The 20,340-nt window shown below is 45.5% G+C and overlaps 1 protein-coding gene across 6 annotated transcripts in view; it reads right to left on the bottom strand.

The window, feature by feature from the left end:
* The window catches only part of LOC149355336 (uncharacterized), a 290,308-nt gene that overhangs the window by 61,965 nt on the left and 208,003 nt on the right, over window positions 1-20,340 (bottom strand). For 4 of the 6 annotated variants that reach the window (XM_089583765.1, XM_089583763.1, XM_089583766.1 and 1 more), the window contains one exon: window positions 527-3,650. The exons of the other annotated variants lie outside the window; for them this stretch is intronic. In XM_089583765.1, coding sequence (XP_089439891.1) covers window positions 3,568-3,650 — 83 coding nt within the window. In that variant the 3' untranslated portion in view covers window positions 527-3,567. Of the gene's footprint in view, window positions 1-526; window positions 3,651-20,340 lie in introns of those variants that run through there. 6 annotated transcript variants of the gene reach the window in all.

The following is a 20,340-nucleotide window of genomic DNA, read 5'->3' as shown; positions in this document are numbered from 1 at the left end:
CATCAAAAAACACACCCAAGAGAAGACAATGGGACGGAGCGCCACTCACAACTGTGTGAGTGGTTGTGAGTTGTGAGTGGCACTCCGTCCCATTGTCTTCTCTTGGGTGTGTGTGTCTGTGTTTTATGGCACCTTTAAATATTTGCACTGAACAGCTACCAACTCCCACAACAAGAAGTTTTCATAAGCAGCAGCTGTTGGCTTACAAAATTTCCAGTGTGAACAGTATATTTTTTTCTTCAAACCTGCACTGATGTTGCCACCACTATGCACTTCTCGGGTGGCTGCTATCCTCCATTTCATACATGAGGTGCAAGTCTGCATGAGAAAATACAGGGAGGCATGTTATTCGTGCTAGTTTTCTGGCCGAGTGTTCAAAGGCACGAAGAAAGTGATAGCGTATGTCATCAGGAATAATAGCGCATTTGACCGAGCTCATGACAAATGCGCATTTTCCACGAGGAACACAGTACTTTTTTATCGCAGTTGCATGCAGTGCAAACAAGAGCACTAGCTTTGACAGCGTTGCACCTGATGCATGAAACACAGTATATTGTCGTTTATTTTTATATTCACATTGATTTATGGCTTTTAACAAATTAAATTGTTTTTGCTAACCCCGTCTTGCAGTTTTTTTCTTCACACGTCACATACCTATGCAAAAGTCATTTTTCTTTTGTTTACCAATGTAAAAATATATATTACTTGCCGTGGCAGTGCAGTGGCTATAGCATTTTGTTACTGAGAATGAGGTCAGAGGTTTGGTTCCTGGCCATAGCACAGTCAAATTTGAAAAGGGCAAAATAGAAAACCACCTGTATACTGGGCGATGCCAATAGACATTGAAGTTCCTTAGGTGGTCAGAAATGATGTGAAGCTCTCCACCACAATTATGGCTCAAAATAATATTTGCACCACATTAAGGTTAACTCAGCTACACACACATTTCTCAGGGTTATGTTCTGTTAAAATGCACAAATGCATATAGTATTGCTCCCTCTTGGCTAAAAGCATTTTTGTTTAAATTTGCAAGCATAGGTCAGAGTAACCCATCTTGTTCAAAGTGAAACACTTAGACTTGCCCAATTGTACATCCTGCTGCCACCCTGCTAAACTGCCCATCTTGTATATGCAGTGCCTCGCAACCTTTAGGGTATCAGATCTTAGAAGAACACTAATATCACCTTACTTCATAAGGAAGGGGCTATCAAGGAATTGAATAATTGCAGGCCAATCAGCCTACTATCTGTTTGCAAGGTTTTGACTAAGGTCATCACTAATGGAATTAGATCAATCTTAGACCTAAGTCAACCAAAAGACAAAGCTGGCTTTTGTAAATGGTACTCTATAATGGACCATATTAACACTATGAATCAGACAACAGAGAATAGTGTAAAATATAACCAACTCCTATATTTAATCAACAAGAAACCATTTGACCCAGTCAAAACCTCAGCAGTCATGCAGGCATCAGAGAACCAGCGTGTAGGAGAGGCATACTGAAAAAATCTACAGCGGTTGCACAGCGACCACATTCTTTCACAGAGAAATTGACAGAACATCATTAGTACGCGTGTGAGGCAGGGAGTGACACAATCTCTCTGGTACCATTCACCATATGTTTACAGATGACATTCAGAGATCCAGATTAATAGCTTAGTATAGGAGTAATGGACAATACGTTAGTAATTTGCGATTTACTGATGACATCGCTTTACCAAGTAAACTCGGGGGTTGAATTACAGAGCATGATCAATGACCTAGACAGGCAAAGCAGAATGGTGGGTATAAAAATTAATATGCAGAATTGTGGCAAGGATTGGAGCCGTAAGGAATACACCCACATGGGACAGGTAATGACTGCAGACCTGGATTGCAAGAGTAAAATAACTGAGATTAAGAATGCGGTGGAGTGCACTTGGCAGGTGCTCTTAGGTGATGAATGGCAGTCTACAAGTACAGGTATGGCAGTGTACAAGTATATAACAGCTATATCTGTACTCACCTATGGGGAAGAAACATGGAGGCTAACAATAAAGGTTGAACTTATATTGAGAGCAATGCAGCAAGCTATGGAAAGGAAAACGTTAGGAGACAGAAAGAAAGCAGAGTGGATCTCAGAATAAATGCCATTTAATGATACTTTAATCTAAACAAAAAAATAATAAGCATGAACAGGACATCTGATGGGAAGGCAAGATAACTTGCGTTTATTAAGTGTAACCCTACAAGAGCAAGCATAGCAGGGGACGTCTTAGTCAGGAGGGCGGATGACATTAGGAAGTTTGCGAGGATGAAGTGTCTGCAGATGGCACAAGAGAGGGTTAATTGGAGAGACATGGGAGAGGCCTTTGCCCTGCAGTGGGCGTAGGTAGGCTGATGATGATGCATCATGCTAAAGACTACGTTACTTGATCAAAAATCCGTGGTGGCTCAGTGGATATGGCTCTTGAGTGCTTTTACCTGAAAGACAGGTTTGATCTCGGCTGCAGTGGTTGAATTTTTATGGAGGTGAAATTATAGAGGCCTATGTACTGTGCAATGTCATTGCACGTTGTCCTCAATTTAAGTTCAACCTTTATTTTTAGCCTCCATGTTTGTGCCTCACGAGAACTTCTGGTGGTCGAAATTTCTGGAGCCCTTCACTATGGCAACCCTCATAGCCTGAGTCCATTTGGGATGTTCAAACCCCATAAACCCCATATATGGGCACAGGTTTAAATGACTGTAAATGCTATGCAATGAAAACGACCTCATAATTTTCTCAGCTGCTGTAAGTTCTATTGTTGTTACCACTTTTCAACTCCTTTGCCAAGCTTGATTGCATTTGAGTGTTGTTTACAGAAGAGCCTTCAACGTCGTCGTCAAAGCCATCACTGGAAGATTTTCAGTCATTACCGATTCCATGGAACTCCCTGTCTCATGAAACTCTAGCACATCTGAGAGCATCAAACCCACTTGACCGAAGTAAATATCAAGAACTCTTGATGCGTGCCTATGCAGCGATTCAAGTGACTATCAACACCCAAGGCAAGCGAGCTTGTGATGTGCAGAAAGAGTGGCCCTTGCTGTTCACGCAGCAGCACTTCCTGGCCCATTTCAGAAGGTATGTATGCAACCTTACTTGAAAACTGCATTGTCAGTAAATTGAAATGCTGTTTGAGGTTTCACGAAAAATAACTGTTACTCAGTGTGTGTTAAAGCAATGCTGGCTGCAGTATGTGCAAGGGTAAGCAATGTATCTGATTAAGGCACTTTTAGTGCCATGTTCCATGTCAAAGTTTTACTTCCAACAACACTTGATTAGTATGAAGCCCATGAAATACAGGCCAGTGAACATTTGTTATCTTCTCAAAAAAAGTAAGCAACATTCAAATATTGGTTTGAAATTTTATTTTATTTCAAACTCATGGCACATTCTGTTGTCAGAACTGGAGCAGAACCAACGAGCAGTGAGGAGCAGAGCAGTAGCACCGCGAGAGTGCAACTGAGTGCTTTCCCATTGACACCTTCCGTGCTCGCCGAGAGCAGGCGTGAGGGCGAAGGTGTATTGCATGATCGGATCGTTTACCTTCCCAGCATCCTGTGCGGTGAACGCACTTGCAATGTGCAGCTGGTACGGCGGTCAGAGTTGACGCGTTTGACGTTTCCTGCCACAACCAGCCAAAAACTGCATGTATTGCTGCAAAAATAACCTCTTTAGACGTTATACATCGTAAATAACCCCTTTAGAGATTGCACATCGTTAACGCGATTGTGACATGGCTGGAACGCTGTCGCTGCACCTGTCAGCAAGCGTCACTGCTGTTGTCTCACGTACTTCCGCAGTTCAACGAGGTTAGGTTCGTTTAACTAAATTCTGATGACTTAAACTGTTACAGTAAGCACCTGGTTACAATTAGAGATTTGTAGTTTTCAGAATTTTCAACACAAGATTACCCTTGACGCCTTAACTCGAAAAGTGTGGCTATTTTGAGTAGTTATGTGCACTGGAGGGATTGCTTTGCCTGCATGCGTTTCAAAAATGCGTGTATTTTGGCACAATGTAGCTAAAATTTGCTGGACCATAGCATCAGGGTAATCGTGTTTTCAAAACTCTAGAAATTGATATGGCTATTATTAATGACCGACTACAAATGTTTAATCGAATCCAGTTGCCTAAACGCCATACTTATAAAGTTAATTATGAGAAATTATTTAACCGGCTTTTGAGCCGACTTTATTTAACCTGCAAGAGTGGAAGAGCGGGCTAGTTGGTAGTTCATCTTGAGGAAAAAACGCAGCGCACTCCTAAGACACGGACAAAGAAGGGCAAGACGATACAGCGCTATTTGCGTTGTCCCTAATTGCGTTGTCTGCATACACTGGTATTATTCTGCTGAAGAACCAGTCTTCATAACCCAGAAAGCTCATTTTTTAAAATTAGTGGCAGACTTCCCTGAAACACATTGTATTTGACCACCAATTTCGCATTAAGACGCCAGAGAAAAAAGTGAAGTTTCACGGTAACGTATGATGCTCTGTAAGTGTTGATGAATTGGTTAGCACTGGATCGTTATTATGAAAAGCTTAAAAGTCTTGTGCAAGCACATAAATTACCTTTCATTGATTGTTATGTGTGTCTGCAGTGATGTCAAGCATTCTTTACAGCCAAATGTCTAATTTTTCAGGCTAACTGACATGCAGCTGGAAGGATTATTTGCAAATCAAGAAATTGCAGACCTGGAGGTCTTGTACGCATTCCTGCGGCACAGCCTGAAGGGAGACGAGGCACTTCAATGGCTCCTTATGGCAGACAAGGCAGCACAGGACATTGGCCGCCTAAAAGCACTGCTCAGTAGGGTATTCCCATTGCAGCGCATTTTCTTCAAGGAAAAGACAGAGTTCCTATTTCGTGTTTTTGAGGTGAGATTATTGCGGAAACGGATACTTAGTTAGTAGCCTCTCAGCTCTGCCAAAACTTCTGCTTTATGACCGTAGATGACACTTGCACACTCCAGGGCAGTTGCTCACAGAGATTGTAGCCAGTGGCAAAGAAAAAGTGAATTAATCTACAATTAACATCCGTCAGTGTTTCAATAAAATTTCCTGGGCACTACCTCAAGGTTTACCGAAATGTAGAAGACTGTGAACTTTCATTTTTGTATTCCTGCTGCTGCAGTTCAGTAGATGTTCATTATTCCTGCGATTCTTCAGCACACCTGTTACCTGTGTGCCCTTATACATCTGCTTATGATAACGGCTTCTTACCTCCACACACATCAGCCTGTGTTGCTGAACTGAATAGCAACCTGCCCCCCCCACCCCAACGGTGGTTGTACTTGGTAAGATTTTTATGATTTTCTGGATGCTTTGAGCAGTAGTATAAATTTCTAAAAAGCATATTTATAAAATATGAAACCTCATCAATAACAAAGAACTAGAATAACAAAAGGAGAAGGGGGCTTGAACTACCCTCTGAGTCACACTCAATGCAGCTCGATGAGGCATGCCCAGCAAGCTAATTTACCATGCACATGCCGCAGTCTTCTCTTAGAGATGGTAGCTGGCAGCATAATCCGCTGCTTGAACCCTGCTAGTGCAGATGTAGAATTGAATTGTGGTTTGGGAGCTGTAAAATTAACTTAAAAGTTATATTTAGAAAATATCACATGCATTGACATTCATTCATCTGCTCTTGTTCATTGCTTCATAAATAGCTTGAGCATCTACCATTAGCATGCTACATATAGAGGTGCTGACAATGTTTTTTGTGAGCTGTGCTGACATGCCTAGCTATGTGGAAAAAATTTGCATGCCTCATGTTCATAATATAATGCCAAAAATTATTCTTCCGAGCTGCAGCATTTAAAAAATATTGCTCCACAATTGTTAACATCTAATCTGAACTCGGTTTTTGTCACTAAAGAAGATTTCTTTTTCAGGCACAAGCATCTTTGATTTTACATGCATTGTGACGCTCGATGGAACGAGGTGCTTTGAAGGCCTGAGCTTTCTGGCTGCCATGGAGATCCTTTTTGCTGCATACTTTTGTCTCAACATCAAATACAGTCAGGAATTCATTCAGAGGTAAGCACATAAATTTTTCTTTTGTGTACCGGCCAGTTTTTACCATGTCTATTCTCAGTGAGACATGAGAAAAAGCTGCATGCAAACTCCATAAGCCTGGCATCTCTCCCACAACATCTGACATTGTTGCGATTAAATGTGCATGTGCATTTTGTGCGTGGTTTGACAGCCTTAATAATACGAACTGATGGACGAGTAGGTCGAACATTAGGGTGAAACAGCGCTGTGGCACATGGATAAAGAAAGGACGCAACTACTTATCTCAACTATGTGGCTCAAGCATGTGTGAAGCTGCTAGGAGTTGGATGGCTTGGGTCAGAAATCGGGAGTCCGCTGTGCTTTCCAGTGCATGCAACCATGGCTTTCATTCGTTTGTTACAGTTTTTTATGCCATTCTCCGGTGGCAACTGCTGTTGTATCAAAGAAATATGAACCCATGAAATGCAAGAAATCCTTGGTGAACCCTGCTGTTTCAGGGAAGGCCAGGCAGGATAGTAGGCAGGATTTAATTAAGCTTCCATTCTAACAAGGCAGCTAGTAAAGAATATTTATTTTCATATGCTAAACATCCTTGAGCCCTCCTCCAGAGATGAGTTGCAATTGAATGTGCTGTAGTTGCAAAGCAAGCCCCGTGAAAGATGCTAGTCTCTTTCTATTCTCCAAAACCACGAAGAGTTGTGCTAAAGGACGACATGCACACACGTGCGCTCAGCCTGTCTGCTTACTGTATATTGTTCTTTTGGGCTGTTCTTCGTGGCTTTCAAAGTTCTGCTGATGCCTTGATATGTTTGCTACTCTTCTGCTCATGCACGCCAGCACAACAAGTGCTGCGGCTCTGGCAGCAACACTCTCACAGATTTGTATCAGAAATTTACAGTACGGGCACCTGCCAAAAGCAGCGCTACCATATATGCATGAATCTAGAATGAGTTTTTTTTTCAAAATCGTATGCGTCAGAAACCACCTCGCGCTATATTGGAGCCAAGGTATGAATAGAGCGCAATTTTTTTTTCTCACTTTGATACACCCACAGCAAGCTCACACGACAGGCTCATGGGCTGTGAGGGAAAGCGAACTTTTTGATGACCAGAAACGCAGAAAGAAAACCGTGCAGACTACTGAGAAAGAAGAGAAGGGACTGAAAGAGCCTTGGGTAGTAGGGAAGCGAAGAAATAAGCACAGAACTGTGCTGTACGGGCCACAAAGCATTAAGACGAGAAGCGATGGCATGCGAGCCATTGCTGTGTGTGAGGCTGTGTACGTGAATGTGTGGGAGCCTTCCTCCAGAATATTGCAGATTCTTCATTTGCAAGTCACAGAATTCAAAATTGTTTGCCAAAATTAGAAGCTGAGGCATATGGCAGTAACTGCGCTGTGGCTTATGCACAAGGCATCTCTCGGGACAGAAATTGGTTGTATAATGAATTCTAAATCAGAATGCACTGAGTAACTGCAGTGTCTGGAACAAGTTACTGTTGCCTGCCTTATACTGGAGTCATTTGCTCTCTTGGCATCACAGCATGCCTTACTCTCTGTGCTTTTATTGCTTTTTGTTGCTTTGTTCGTCGGAAGCACGCAAGTGCCACCCTGCACCATGGTATATTCAGGGACAAGGAACTCGAAGCTGGATGAACCGATAAAAGACTACGAGGTATACGCGGCTGCCAGGTCATTCACAAGGAACACAACACCGGGAAAAGATAAAGTAACAAATGCAATGATCAGAAACCTCAGTGATGACCAAATCGAAAGCCTGACTGAAAGCCTGAACGAGCACTGGGAAAGGGGCACGGTCCCGGCGGAGTGGAAACACGCTGAGATTATCGTGATACCTAAACCAGGGAAAACACCCAGTTTAGAGAACCTAGGCCCTTTTCACTAACTTCATGCCTCGGTAAACTATACGAGAAAGTGGTCAAGACTAGACTGAGAATTTACATGGAGGACAACGGTCTGTTTCCGGATACCATGTTCGGGTCCAGAACGGGGCTCTCCACGCAAGATGTGATGCTCCAGTTAAGAGACACGGTACTAAAACAAATATCGGGCACTCGAGAAGGCGTAATCTTGGCCGTAGACCTCAAGGGGGCCTTCGACAACATCGGCCACAATGCCATTCTCACAGAACTCTCGGCAACAAACTGTGGGGAGAGGATCTTCGCATACGTAAAGGCCTTCCTGTCTAACAGAACAGCAACGATCAGTATCAACAACATTAGGTCATAAAAAGAAGACGACGCCAAACAGAAGGACGCCACAAGGATCCATCATCTCACCTTTGCTCTTTAACATAGCAATGATTAGATTAACTAGGAGACTGAAAAACATCAAAGGTGTAGAACATTCAATTTATGCGGACGACATCAGTGTGGACGACAAAAGGATCGACGGGAAACAAGCAAGAAATACTGCAAAGATCGGCGGATGAGATCGGTAAATTTGCTTTATTTAGCGGGATGCAGTGCTCCCCAGAAAAATCAGAATTTATTAGACTTCACAAAAATAAAGAGGACAGGGGAACGATAGAATTAGAGATAGATGGACAACCCGTAAGGAGGACAAATAAGCTTCGCATCTTGGGAATGTCGGTGCAGGAGAAAGGCAAATGGGACCATACCATCCAGCTCTTGGAACACCACGAAACAGATATGCAGGATGTTAAGCCGGATTACGAACAAAAGAAAAGGGGTGAAGGAGCGAGATGCGTTACGGATCACGTCTGCGCTCATCATACCTAGGATGACGTACGCGCTTCCGTACCTACAACCTAACAAAGGGGAAAAGAACAAAATGGAAACATGCATCAGAAGGGCGTATAAGCAAGCTTTAGGCGTCATGACCTGCGCCTCGACAGAGAAGCTGATGAACATGGGGGTGTACGGCACCTATGAGGAGCACAGCGAAACCATGCTCAGATTTCAAATGGAAAGACTTAAAAGAACAGCCGCTGGCCGCGCACTACTGGTCAAGCTAGGATACCCGGCAGAAGACGAGGGCGAAGACAAGACAGACATTGACAGCCAAATTAGGAGCACTTTCTTGGTTAAACCAGTGCCCAGAAACATGGACCCGAAAAACCACGAAGGAAGACGGGCGGCGAGATCATTGGAGTTGGACAGGTTCCTAAAGAAGAAACAGATGGTTCTGTATGTTGACGCGTCCAAGTACAGAACGAAGGAAAATGCTAGGGCGGTAGCAGTAGTGAACGCCAATGGGAATATAGTTACTGGTGCATCAGTGCGCACAAGGACAACACAAGCAGCGGAAGAGATTGCCATAGCTCTAGCCCTGACTGAAGCCAATCGGCAGGGACTGAGTTACTGGATAGCGACGGATTCTCAGGCTGCAGCAAGGGCATACAGAGATGGAAGGATCGGCCGAAAAGCCGCGAGTATCCTCTTCGAACACAAACAACACAGACATGGATCAAACAACACAAACATTCAACACACCATCATTTGGGTCCCTGACACTGGGGTTGAGGGAAATCTCATGGCAGACACCGTTGTCCGAGGGTTCACGAACCGGAGGGCGGGTTTGCCGGTCGAACCCTTCAGCGCGCCAGAATCTTACGGGGAGGCAATGAAGGCGTTGTTGGAAGCGCGCAAGAAGTACTCGGCTCCGGCGGATATCCTCGACAGAGAGCAGGCCACAACGCTCAGACGACTACAAACAGACACCTACCCAAGCAGAGCCATGTGTCACAAAATGTGGCCGAACAGATACGCGAAAGAGAGCGTGTGGTGTGGGGGCTACGCCACACAGCGTACCATGCCACCAGGGGCTGCGAAAAAAGCCCTTTACTACCAAAGGTATTCTCTGCGTGAAAGCGACGTCAGGATGGATCTGCACAACATAAACGAACTTGACATGCCACACTTGACTCCTATGCTGAACAGTGAGGGGAACGGCAAGGCACCTTGTTCAGAAAGGCTTGCTTCATCTTCTCACCATTCATTGGCCTCTGCAGATGGTGCGGAAACATGCTTTGATGCTTTTTCTCTTGTTGACGACCTCTTTGAGAGTTCAGGCGCCGCAACTGGCGATGTTGACAAATGGTTTGTTGTCTCTGAAGGCCTGCACAGATTGCTGGGAGAATATGTCCAGACACTTGAAAACTTCTTCAAAACTCTGAGTAACTGCAAGCCGGAGGTCCGCATGGCATTGGTTGCCGCCCTTCTGCCCAATGGCTTCATCGCACTCAAAAAAATAGTGCACATTATCTGGGAAATAGAGGATCAGTCGGGGTGCTTGGGCTCTGACAGAGTGTGGAACCTTGAACGAAGTATCTTCTTGGCACTTGAAGAATACACGGCACAGTTCCAAGATGCAGGGCAGCTGAGCCCGATCTGCCTTCCTACATGTCATTCGAGTTGCCTGACGCTCATCTGTCATCAGGTGATGAGCCTTCTGGGAAAGAGTCCGAGGGAGTGGAAGCACAAAACGGCAAAGAGGGGTCCGAGCACCGAGCCCTCCGTAGCCCAGCAAATGCTGCCTCAGATGCTGCTGATGAACCCAAGATCGTCCCGCAGTTCACCACATTGGCTGCAGCACTGCTGAAGCTGTGCAAAATGTGCATTCAAGCAACACAGGCAGTGTGCAAGAGCTGGGGTCCAGGCCCGTGGAAAATGTGGAGAACAGTGCTGCGAGGCCTCAGCAACTTCGCACTGGTGACATGCAGGTGGAAAGTGGCAACGCGCGCAATGATCCTTCGCCAAACGTTGCACAAATAGCCACAAACAACAACAGGGGCCATGGGATAGCAGAACATGAGCTCCAAGCTCAGCATGTTCCAGTCAATGCCGCCTCCGACACTGCTAGCCAGCTCGAAAGAGCAGAAGTTTCAGCAACTACCACTTCATCCTCTGCTGTGGACTCCTCTCTGAAGGAAACCGAGCGCACTCCTGTAGTTCCCCACGCTGGCCACAGCACTGCACAGGAACAGGAGACCAACTCGTATTCAAACTGCACAGCAAGAATCGATACAGTTACTGCCAACGCTACATCAGAGTTGTGGCCCAAGGCTCGCCAATCTGCTGCCTGTGCCAAGCAGGTGGAAGGAAATAGCCCTAGTCTAGAGCAGTGGGAGGCCCTCCTGGCTGACTCCGACCCGAGCACACAGCTTATGCTGGTGACGAGGGCCAAGGCAGCGGCGGAGGCCAACGGGATCCTGGACTAGGGAAGACCGACCACTGAAGCTCCACATCTATCTATACCCATCCCCCTGCTCCCTAACTCTTCCTTTTGCAAAAAAAAAATAAATGTTTTCACTACTACTACTACTTGTCGCGCCACTGCGGCATGGGTTACTCAAGACAATTCACCAGCTTTCCGGTGTCCGTCAACACTAGCGATACTATAGGCCACAAAAGCTATACTATTACCCCCAAAACGCTATTATTGAGCGGTTGATTAATATCACTAGACAGATTCATCACACATTCAAGAGACTAGTTCAGAAAGAAGGATTGAAATCGGAGCACGCAAAGGAAAGTTATTCTACTTTAAAAATTCGAAATGAAAAGATCAGAAAAAAATGCCTTTCACTCACGGGGCAGCCCACAGGGACTCATTCTGACGGCGGCGTCCTCCCTTGTACGCACGCAACGCCGTAGAGAGGGCAGGGGTTACTAACAGCAAAGGAAGATCCCGATGTTTCTTAGATGGTAGGATAGGAAGGCTCTCAACTGTCCTTACTCCCCCTCCTAACTCAACTCCAATCTCCTGTCCGGCCTTTCTGTTCACATTTATGGGCAAGATGTGTCGACTGGCTTTTTTTTTTCGCTGCTTTCTAGGTACGCGATAGAAAGTGTCGCTGCTAGCGTTAATCTTATTCATTCACTTTCACTGAAGACAAGAAGAACGTTAGGGGCCATTTGCAAGTCCGTGCCATAGCTCTAGCTTCGAATAAGCGCACCCTCACGACTACTGGGTCAAAAAATCCTCTGACGTCCAGGACCGGAGCAGTGAGGGAGCGCGCGAGATAGTCGTGAGACTGACGCAGAGCACGGTGAACTGCATGTATATATTTGCCTCTCTCATTTATTAGTGCACTGCTCTCTGTTACGTGTTGTGTTACATGCGTTGGATTGTTTTAGAGAACACTACATCATGCTGGACCGAAGTAAGGCCACGGCGGTCAGGCCCTTCTGCCAGGGGATGTGTAGAGTGATTGGTGAAGTGATATCTAATCTGGGTGGCAAACTCCACATCCTAACGTTAAAATTGGAAGTAGATGAACTAGTTTTTGAGGAATCTCCACGCAAAAGACTCCCCGCCAACTGGCTGTCACAGATGAACGCTTGGAAGCCCGTTTCCCGACTCAAGCCAGCAGGAAAGAGATAGGCATCGCGACTTCCGAAAGCACCACCTAGCATAGCATTACCACCTGGTTGACATTCTGCTACACACAGATAAAACGCGTTCCCTGGAGCCACAGTCGATGCTGCGGCGTGCTTAGGCAACATGCTCCCGATCATGAAGCAAGGAAGGAATTGTACTTTCGCATAAACCACAGCCTCTCCTGTGCTAAATTTGTGCACAATGACATTTTTCTGTATTTTCCATCGAACTCCAACCTCCGATCACTCTGGCCAGCGAACTGTAAACAATCTCGAAGAAGGACAATTACCGCAAACGGGCTCGCAGCATTTGTAATCTGCCATAGAGATGTTGGACAATGCAAAAGACACCTTCTCACAGGCCCAATTACCCCACCTAATAATGCATATGTGGCTATTAGCACTGCGAAATTCTCCGAGCACCCCGCTGGCTGGCTAAGTCGCGCGTAGCACGCGGCCCTCAGATAGGCTCGACCAGGCTTCTTCGTCCAGACCAGTGCGTGGCCTCAAAGCTGATCCTGAGTAGGGTGTGCCTCCTGGGGAAAACTTTCAGGACGTCAACACCCATATGCAGCATTCTATGCGAAGTGATTGTAACCCTGTTGGAAACCACCAGAATGGACATGCGAACAAGCAGTTGCATCATTGTAGTCACTCCAGTAAGGGCTTCAGAAAGAAAAACTACCTAGAACAGCACCATCGCCTCCACACCAGTGACTGTCGCTACCAGTGTGACCACTGTGGATTAAGATGTGTACAGAAGTCTCAATTGGTCAAACACCTTCGTACCCACACGGGTGAGCGTCGATACAAATGTGACCACTGTGGGAAGAGTATATGGTTGGGAATGTGGATTTGTCCGCAAGTGACCTTGCTCCTAAACTTGGTGCAAATGTGAATTCTCCAAATAATACCATGCTTACAACAGACACAGGCACCGAACTATAAAAGATATTTACCTTGGATGGCGAATGCCACATCCCAACATTATTACTGCAAACTAAGTTGTACAAGACTATAGGAGCACCTGACCACAACTGCTGCCACAGGATTCCACCAAATTATAAGATACTTAACTTGGGTGGAAAACGCCGCATCCCAACATTATTACTGCAAATTGAGTTGTACCGAATATAGGAGCGCCTGAACACAACTGCTGCCAGATGATTACACAGCACAATAAAAGATATTTAACTTCGGTGGCAAACCTCGCATCCCAACATTATTCCTGCAAATTGAGTTGTATCTAAATATAGGAGCGCCTGAACACAACTGCTGCCAGATGATTACACCGCACTATAAAAGATATTTAACTTCGGACGCAAACGCCGCATCCCAACATTATTACTGCAAATTGAGTTGTATCCGAATATAGGAGCGCCTGACCAAAACTGCTGCCAGATGATTACACCTCACTATAAAAGATATTTAACTTCGGTGGAAAACGCCGCATCCCAACATTATTACAGCAAATTGAGTTGTATAAGACTATAGGAGCACCTGACCACAACTGCTGCCACAGGATTCCACCAAATTATAAGATACTTAACTTGGGTGGAAAACGCCGCATCCCAACCTTATTAATGCAAATTGAGTTGTATCCGAATATAGGAGCGCCTGACCACAACTGCTGCCAGATGATTACACCGCACTATAAAAGATATTTAACTTCGGTGGAAAACGCCGCATCCCAACATTATTACTGCAAACTAAGTTGTATAAGACTATAGGAGCACCTGACCACAACTGCTGCCACAGGATTCCACCAAATTATAAGATACTTAACTTGGGTGGAAAACGCCGCATCCCAACATTATTACTGCAAATTGAGTTGTATCCGAATATAGGAGCGCCTGAACACAACTGCTGCCAGATGATTACACAGCACAATAAAAGATATTTAACTTCGGTGGCAAACGCCGCATCCCAACATTATTACTGCAAATTGAGTTGTATCTGAATATAGGAGCGCCTGAACACAACTGCTGCCAGATGATTACACAGCACAATAAAAGATATTTAACTTCGGTGGCAAACGCCGCATCCCAACATTATTACTGCAAATTGAGTTGTATCTGAATATAGGAGCGCCTGAACACAACTGCTGCCAGATGTTTACACCGCACTATAAAAGATATTTAACTTCGGTGGCAAACGCCGCATCCCAACATTATTACTGCAAATTGAGTTGTATCTGAATATAGGAGCGCCTGAACACAACTGCTGCCAGATGTTTACACCGCACTATAAAAGATATTTAACTTCGGTGGAAAACGCCGCATCCCAACATTATTACTGCAAACTAAGTTGTATAAGACTATAGGAGCACCTGACCACAACTGCTGCCACAGGATTCCACCAAATTATAAGATACTTAACTTCGGTGGAAAACGCCGCATCCCAACATTATTACTGCAAATTGAGTTGTATCCGAATATAGGAGCGTCTGAACACAACTGCTGACAGATGATTACACAGCACCATAAAAGATATTTAACTTCGGTGGCAAACGCCGCATCCCAACATTATTACTGCAAATTGACTTGTATCCGAATATAGGAGCGCCTGAACACAACTGCTGCCAGATGATTACACAGCACAATAAAAGATATTTAACTTCGGACGCAAACGCCGCATCCCAATATTATTACTGCAAATTGAGTTGTATCCGAATATAGGAGCGCCTGACCACAACTGCTCCCAGATGGTTACACCGCACTATAAAAGATATTTAACTTCGGTGGAAAACGCCGCATCCCAACATTATTACTGCAAACTAAGTTGTATAAGACTATAGGAGCACCTGACCACAACTGCTGCCACAGGATTCCACCAAATTATAAGATACTTAACTTCGGTGGAAAACGCCGCATCCCAACATTATTACTGCAAATTGAGTTGTATCCGAATATAGGAGCGCCTGAACACAACTGCTGCCAGATGATTACACAGCACAATAAAAGATATATAACTTCGGACGCAAACGCCGCATCCCAACATTATTACTGCAAATTGAGTTGTATCCGAATATAGGAGCGCCTGACCACAACTGCTGCCACAGGATTCCACCAAATTATAAGATACTTAACTTGGGTGGAAAATGCCGCATCCCAACACTATTACTGCAAACTAAGTTGTATCAGACTATAGGAGCACCTGACCACAACTGCCGCCAAAGGATTCTACCAATTTATAAAATACTTAACTTGGGTGGAAAACGCCGCATCCCAACATTATTACTGCAAATTGAGTTGTATCCGAATATAGGAGCACCTGACCACAACTGCTGCCAGATGATTACACCGCACTATAAAAGATATTTAACTTCGGTGGAAAACGCCGCATCCCAACATTATTACTGCAAACTAAGTTGTATAAGACTATAGGAGCACCTGACCACAACTGCTGCCACAGGATTCCACCAAATTATAAGATACTTAACTTGGGTAGAAAACGCCGCATCCCAACATTATTACTGCAAATTGAGTTGTATCCGAATATAGGAGCGTCTGAACACAACTGCTGACAGATGATTACACAGCACAATAAAAGATATTTAACTTCGGTGGCAAACGCCGCATCCCAACATTATTACTGCAAATTGAGTTGTATCTGAATATAGGAGCGCCTGAACACAACTGCTGCCAGATGATTACACCGCACTATATAAGATATTTAACTTCGGACGCAAACGCCTCATCCCAACATTATTACTGCAAATTGAGTTGTATCCGAATATAGGAGCGCCTGAACACAACTGCTGCCAGATGATTACACAGCACAATAAAAGATATTTAACTTCGGTGGCAAACGCCGCATCCCAACATTATTACTGCAAATTGAGTTGTATCCGAATATAGGAGCGCCTGAACACAAGTGCTGCCAGATGATTACACAGCACAATAAAAGATATTTAACTTCGCTGGCAAACGCCGCATCCCAACATTAATACTGCAAATTGAGTTGTATCCGAATATAGGAGCGCCTGAACACAACTGCTGCCAGATGGTTACACAGCACAATAAAATATATTTAACTTCGGTGGCAAACGCCGCATCCCAACATTATTACTGCAAATTGAGTTGTATCCGAATATAGGAGCGCCTGAACACAACTGCTGCCAGATGATTACACAGCACAATAAAAGATATTTAACTTCGGTGGCAAACGCCGCATCCCAACATTATTACTGCAAATTGAGTTGTATCCGAATATAGGAGCGCCTGAACACAACTGCTGCCAGGTGATTACACAGCACTATAAAAGATATTAACCTTCGGTGGCAAACGCCGCATCCCAACATTATTACTGCAAATTGAGTTGTATCCGAATATACGAGCGCCTGAACACAACTGCTGCCAGGTGATTACACCGCACTATAAAAGATATGTAACTTGGGTGGCAAACGCCGCATCCCCACATTATTACTGCAAATTGAGTTGTATCCGAATATACGAGCGCCTGAACACAACTGCTGCCAGGTGATTACACCACACTATAAAAGATATGTAACTTCGGTGGCAAACGCCGCATCTCAACATTATTTCTGCAAATTGAGTTGTATCCGAATATACGAGCGCCTGAACACAACTGCTGCCAGGTGATTACACCGCACTATAAAAGATATGTAACTTGGGTGGCAAACGCCGCATCCCCACATTATTACTGCAAATTAAATTGTGATCCGGCTATAGGAGCGCCTGAACAGCAGCTAGCCGCATGAAAGGGAGAGTGAGTGGACAGGGATGGAGAAAATAAGCCGAAGGTACAGATGTCGCCTTATCACTCGCCGTGGTGTTTCGTATGTATTCACGGCGCTTTGGTACGAGGTCGTGAGTTCGATTGCCAGCGTCAGCAGAATTAGTGGGAGAGATGCAAATAACCGCTCATGAGTGGAGATCTGCATGCATCTTCTTTATGGTGCGATAACCTGCAAGCCAAATATGAGTGGAACTCGATGGTTAGAGTGATAACAGTTGTGCAAGTCGCAGTTGTTTGGAGATGGACAGACTTCACACTCCTGTAACTGTGAAGCAGTGTAATTGCTGGCAGGTGTTTATACAGGCTGTCACGCACAACTTGAGCCGTGGTGTTCGCACTAAGACACCACCTCGTACTATTGTCCACATTATCCAGCATATGTGGCTCTCCCTTTACGCAGGTAATATAGATTACATTATTATTTCTGATGAGCTGTTCAGATGCCCAGCTGAATGCACACCCTTTGTCGAAAGAGTTCATACCACACGGATTTGTAGGTGAACCACTTTTTGACGAACCAGGATGCAGAAGACTGCACTGTCACTGAGCATCGTATGCCTACTGGCAATCATAGATGCTCGCTTGGAAACCCGCTTCCTGACTGAAGGCAGCAGAAAATAGATCAGCGTTGTGACTTGCAAAAGCAATAGTGGGCTATTCTGCTCAGCGATGATCCTGACCGTCAGCACTGGCTGGTGGGGAGGGCCACCGCAGCAGCAGCAGCCAATGGACTACCGGACTAGGCGGCCCACCCACATGTTCTGAAAATACTGAATAAATAAAGATGTTTTCAATCAATCAATCAATAGTGAGCACCAACATTACCATCTGCTACCGGCCTGCTGCACGCAGATAAAAGGCATTCGCTGGAGCCGCGGTCAATGCCGGGGCGGTGTACCTAGGCAACATGCTCCCGATCATGAAGCAAGCAAGGAATTGTGCTAATTTGTATATATAGTGAAGTGCGCTTCAAAATAACATATACGACTCTATCATCACCTAGAGCAGTGTGCATCAAGAGAGTCATACTAAATGTATTGTACTCTATTGTATTGGGTTTTATGGAGCATAAGACTGAGACCATAATGTGCCAAACACACGGTATGATTTCTTTCGAAAACTGGGTGTCTCCAAGAGCAGTTCCTGCTGGACAAGGACTCCGAGGAGCCCAACAAATCGAATAAAGGCCTCAGCCTTCTGCTGCCCTCAGCCTTAGCAGAGCCCCTAAGTAATTGATTAGGCGGGCGCAACATGCTTTTCTCTCCAAGCTGTAGCCGGTGCTCCCTGATAGCATGATTTGGCCGACACGGAAGCTAGAAGGAACGCGCCTTTTAGGAGTGGATGGACCCGGCTGTGGACGGAACGGAGGAGGTAACACAGAGTTGCCTCGGCGTTAGTGCAAACCCCAGTGGAGTCTTGCGAAGCGGGGAGCATATCCTTGTTATGGCCGTCTCACATCAAAACTAGTCCCAGGAACGCCGCATGTTCCTATTTCCCTTTTCTTTGTGTGTGCATTACTCGAGTTTGTCTTGAAGTCAGAAATCCAGGAAAAACGACACGGCATCCTTTCGGAAAGTTATTTGCAGCCAAGACGATGTGGACAGTCCGGGTCAGGAGAACGCGTCGACCACAAGGCTGTTTGTATTAAAGCAAAGATCTATATCTTCGACCTGGACCGCACCGCAAGCGCTCCCATCGATGTGTACATCTTCAACCCTGTTTCCTACAGGTGCAGTCCTCGTACAGATGCAGTCCGTCACTGACGGTAACTCAAACCTTCACTCATCTTAGGCAGACGGCCTCTTACTCTTTAATGCACCTCTGGTTGCCCCAATGCGTTTCCCGTTGTATGCTGTCATTTGAATGGGTTGCCAGCAAACCGTATTCTATTGGGGGTTTGCAAGCAGCTAGCAAGCTGAAGACTGCCCAAGCACTTTATCGCGCATCAAGCTGGAGATTTGGAATGCCGTTTTGAGGATATTCTCGGACAACCACTGTTTCTAGCAAGATGGAAACATCGATAACGTTATAAGCTGCTCCCGTTTTCTTCAAGCACTTGATCTTCTTCGGCACTTCTCTCAACGATAGTACTCCTGCGCTTTGGAGTTGATACCGGCTGTTGCCAGAGCTTAAGGCAAGTAGCGAATACGTGCTTGCCGTTCCATATCTCCCTGCTTACCGTGCAAAGGTGGACTTGTCGTGGCGCCCCATACTAATTTTAGCACATGTGTCGCCTGCTCTTCCGCTCATTATACTGTTTGCAGACCACTGCGTGCAAACACAGCCTATGATCGAGAATTCTGCGGAGAAAGATATAGCAGTCCAGTGCCAGGTGACGAGAAGTACCCGCTAAAAAGTAAAGCGAATCACGCTTGAAATCGCAGCACGTGCACAAAGAAGCTATGGAAAAATACAAAGATTACCGCGCTATCAGAGATGTGGAGTAGGCGGCTGTGTGGCACGCCACGAGGCACTGAGCTCTGCATGGACATGCACGTCAGTGCTTCATCTTAGCCGTACTATCGGGTGCAGGCAAAGCTCCTTCCTGGCGAGTCACCATAGCAGGGACGGTGCAACACGGCCCTAACCCAGACACACCACACCTACCTCAGAGGTAGATCTACCGGCTCTCAACGCAACAATAACCTTTCCTGCAGGTTTAGAAACCAATGTTATGAATGACGTGGAGCCGAGAAGATGGCTTTGGCCAATGCCAGGATGGCGCCCAAACTGCGTGTGCAGTGGGCTGCGAATACACGTGGTCCACGCATCACCGGCGGATTATCACTGTGCGGCCATCTCCACAAATGGACTTTCACAGTTTGGGGACAATGCAGTAGTGCTCCCCGGCTACCAGTGGCAAGGAGCTGTTCGGACATGACTTCCACTAACCATCTGCCATTGGAAGCAGCATGTATGTGTGGTTGGCGGAACAGTTGCACCTATGCCAGGACCACTCTACACACACTTCCTCTTCTTTATGAATACGGTCACCACAACTTGAGTGCGCCAAAACTTCAAAGGCCTGCCAGTTTACAGCGGACTACATTCCAGCTTGTCCCAGTGACCAGGTACTTTCAAAGCTCGTTTGAAAATCCCTTCCACGACAAATAACAGCGTCAACAGGAGGACCAGCCTTCGATTTGCGGCTTCTTAAGAGTTTCAATGT

This window comes from Amblyomma mixtum, chromosome 3 (assembly GCF_055824585.1).
Source record: "Amblyomma mixtum isolate Tamu chromosome 3, ASM5582458v1, whole genome shotgun sequence".
Taxonomy (NCBI): Eukaryota; Metazoa; Arthropoda; class Arachnida; order Ixodida; family Ixodidae; genus Amblyomma; species Amblyomma mixtum.
The sequence above is the reverse complement of the archived record's forward strand: the minus strand, read 5'-3'. Positions and strand labels throughout refer to the sequence as shown.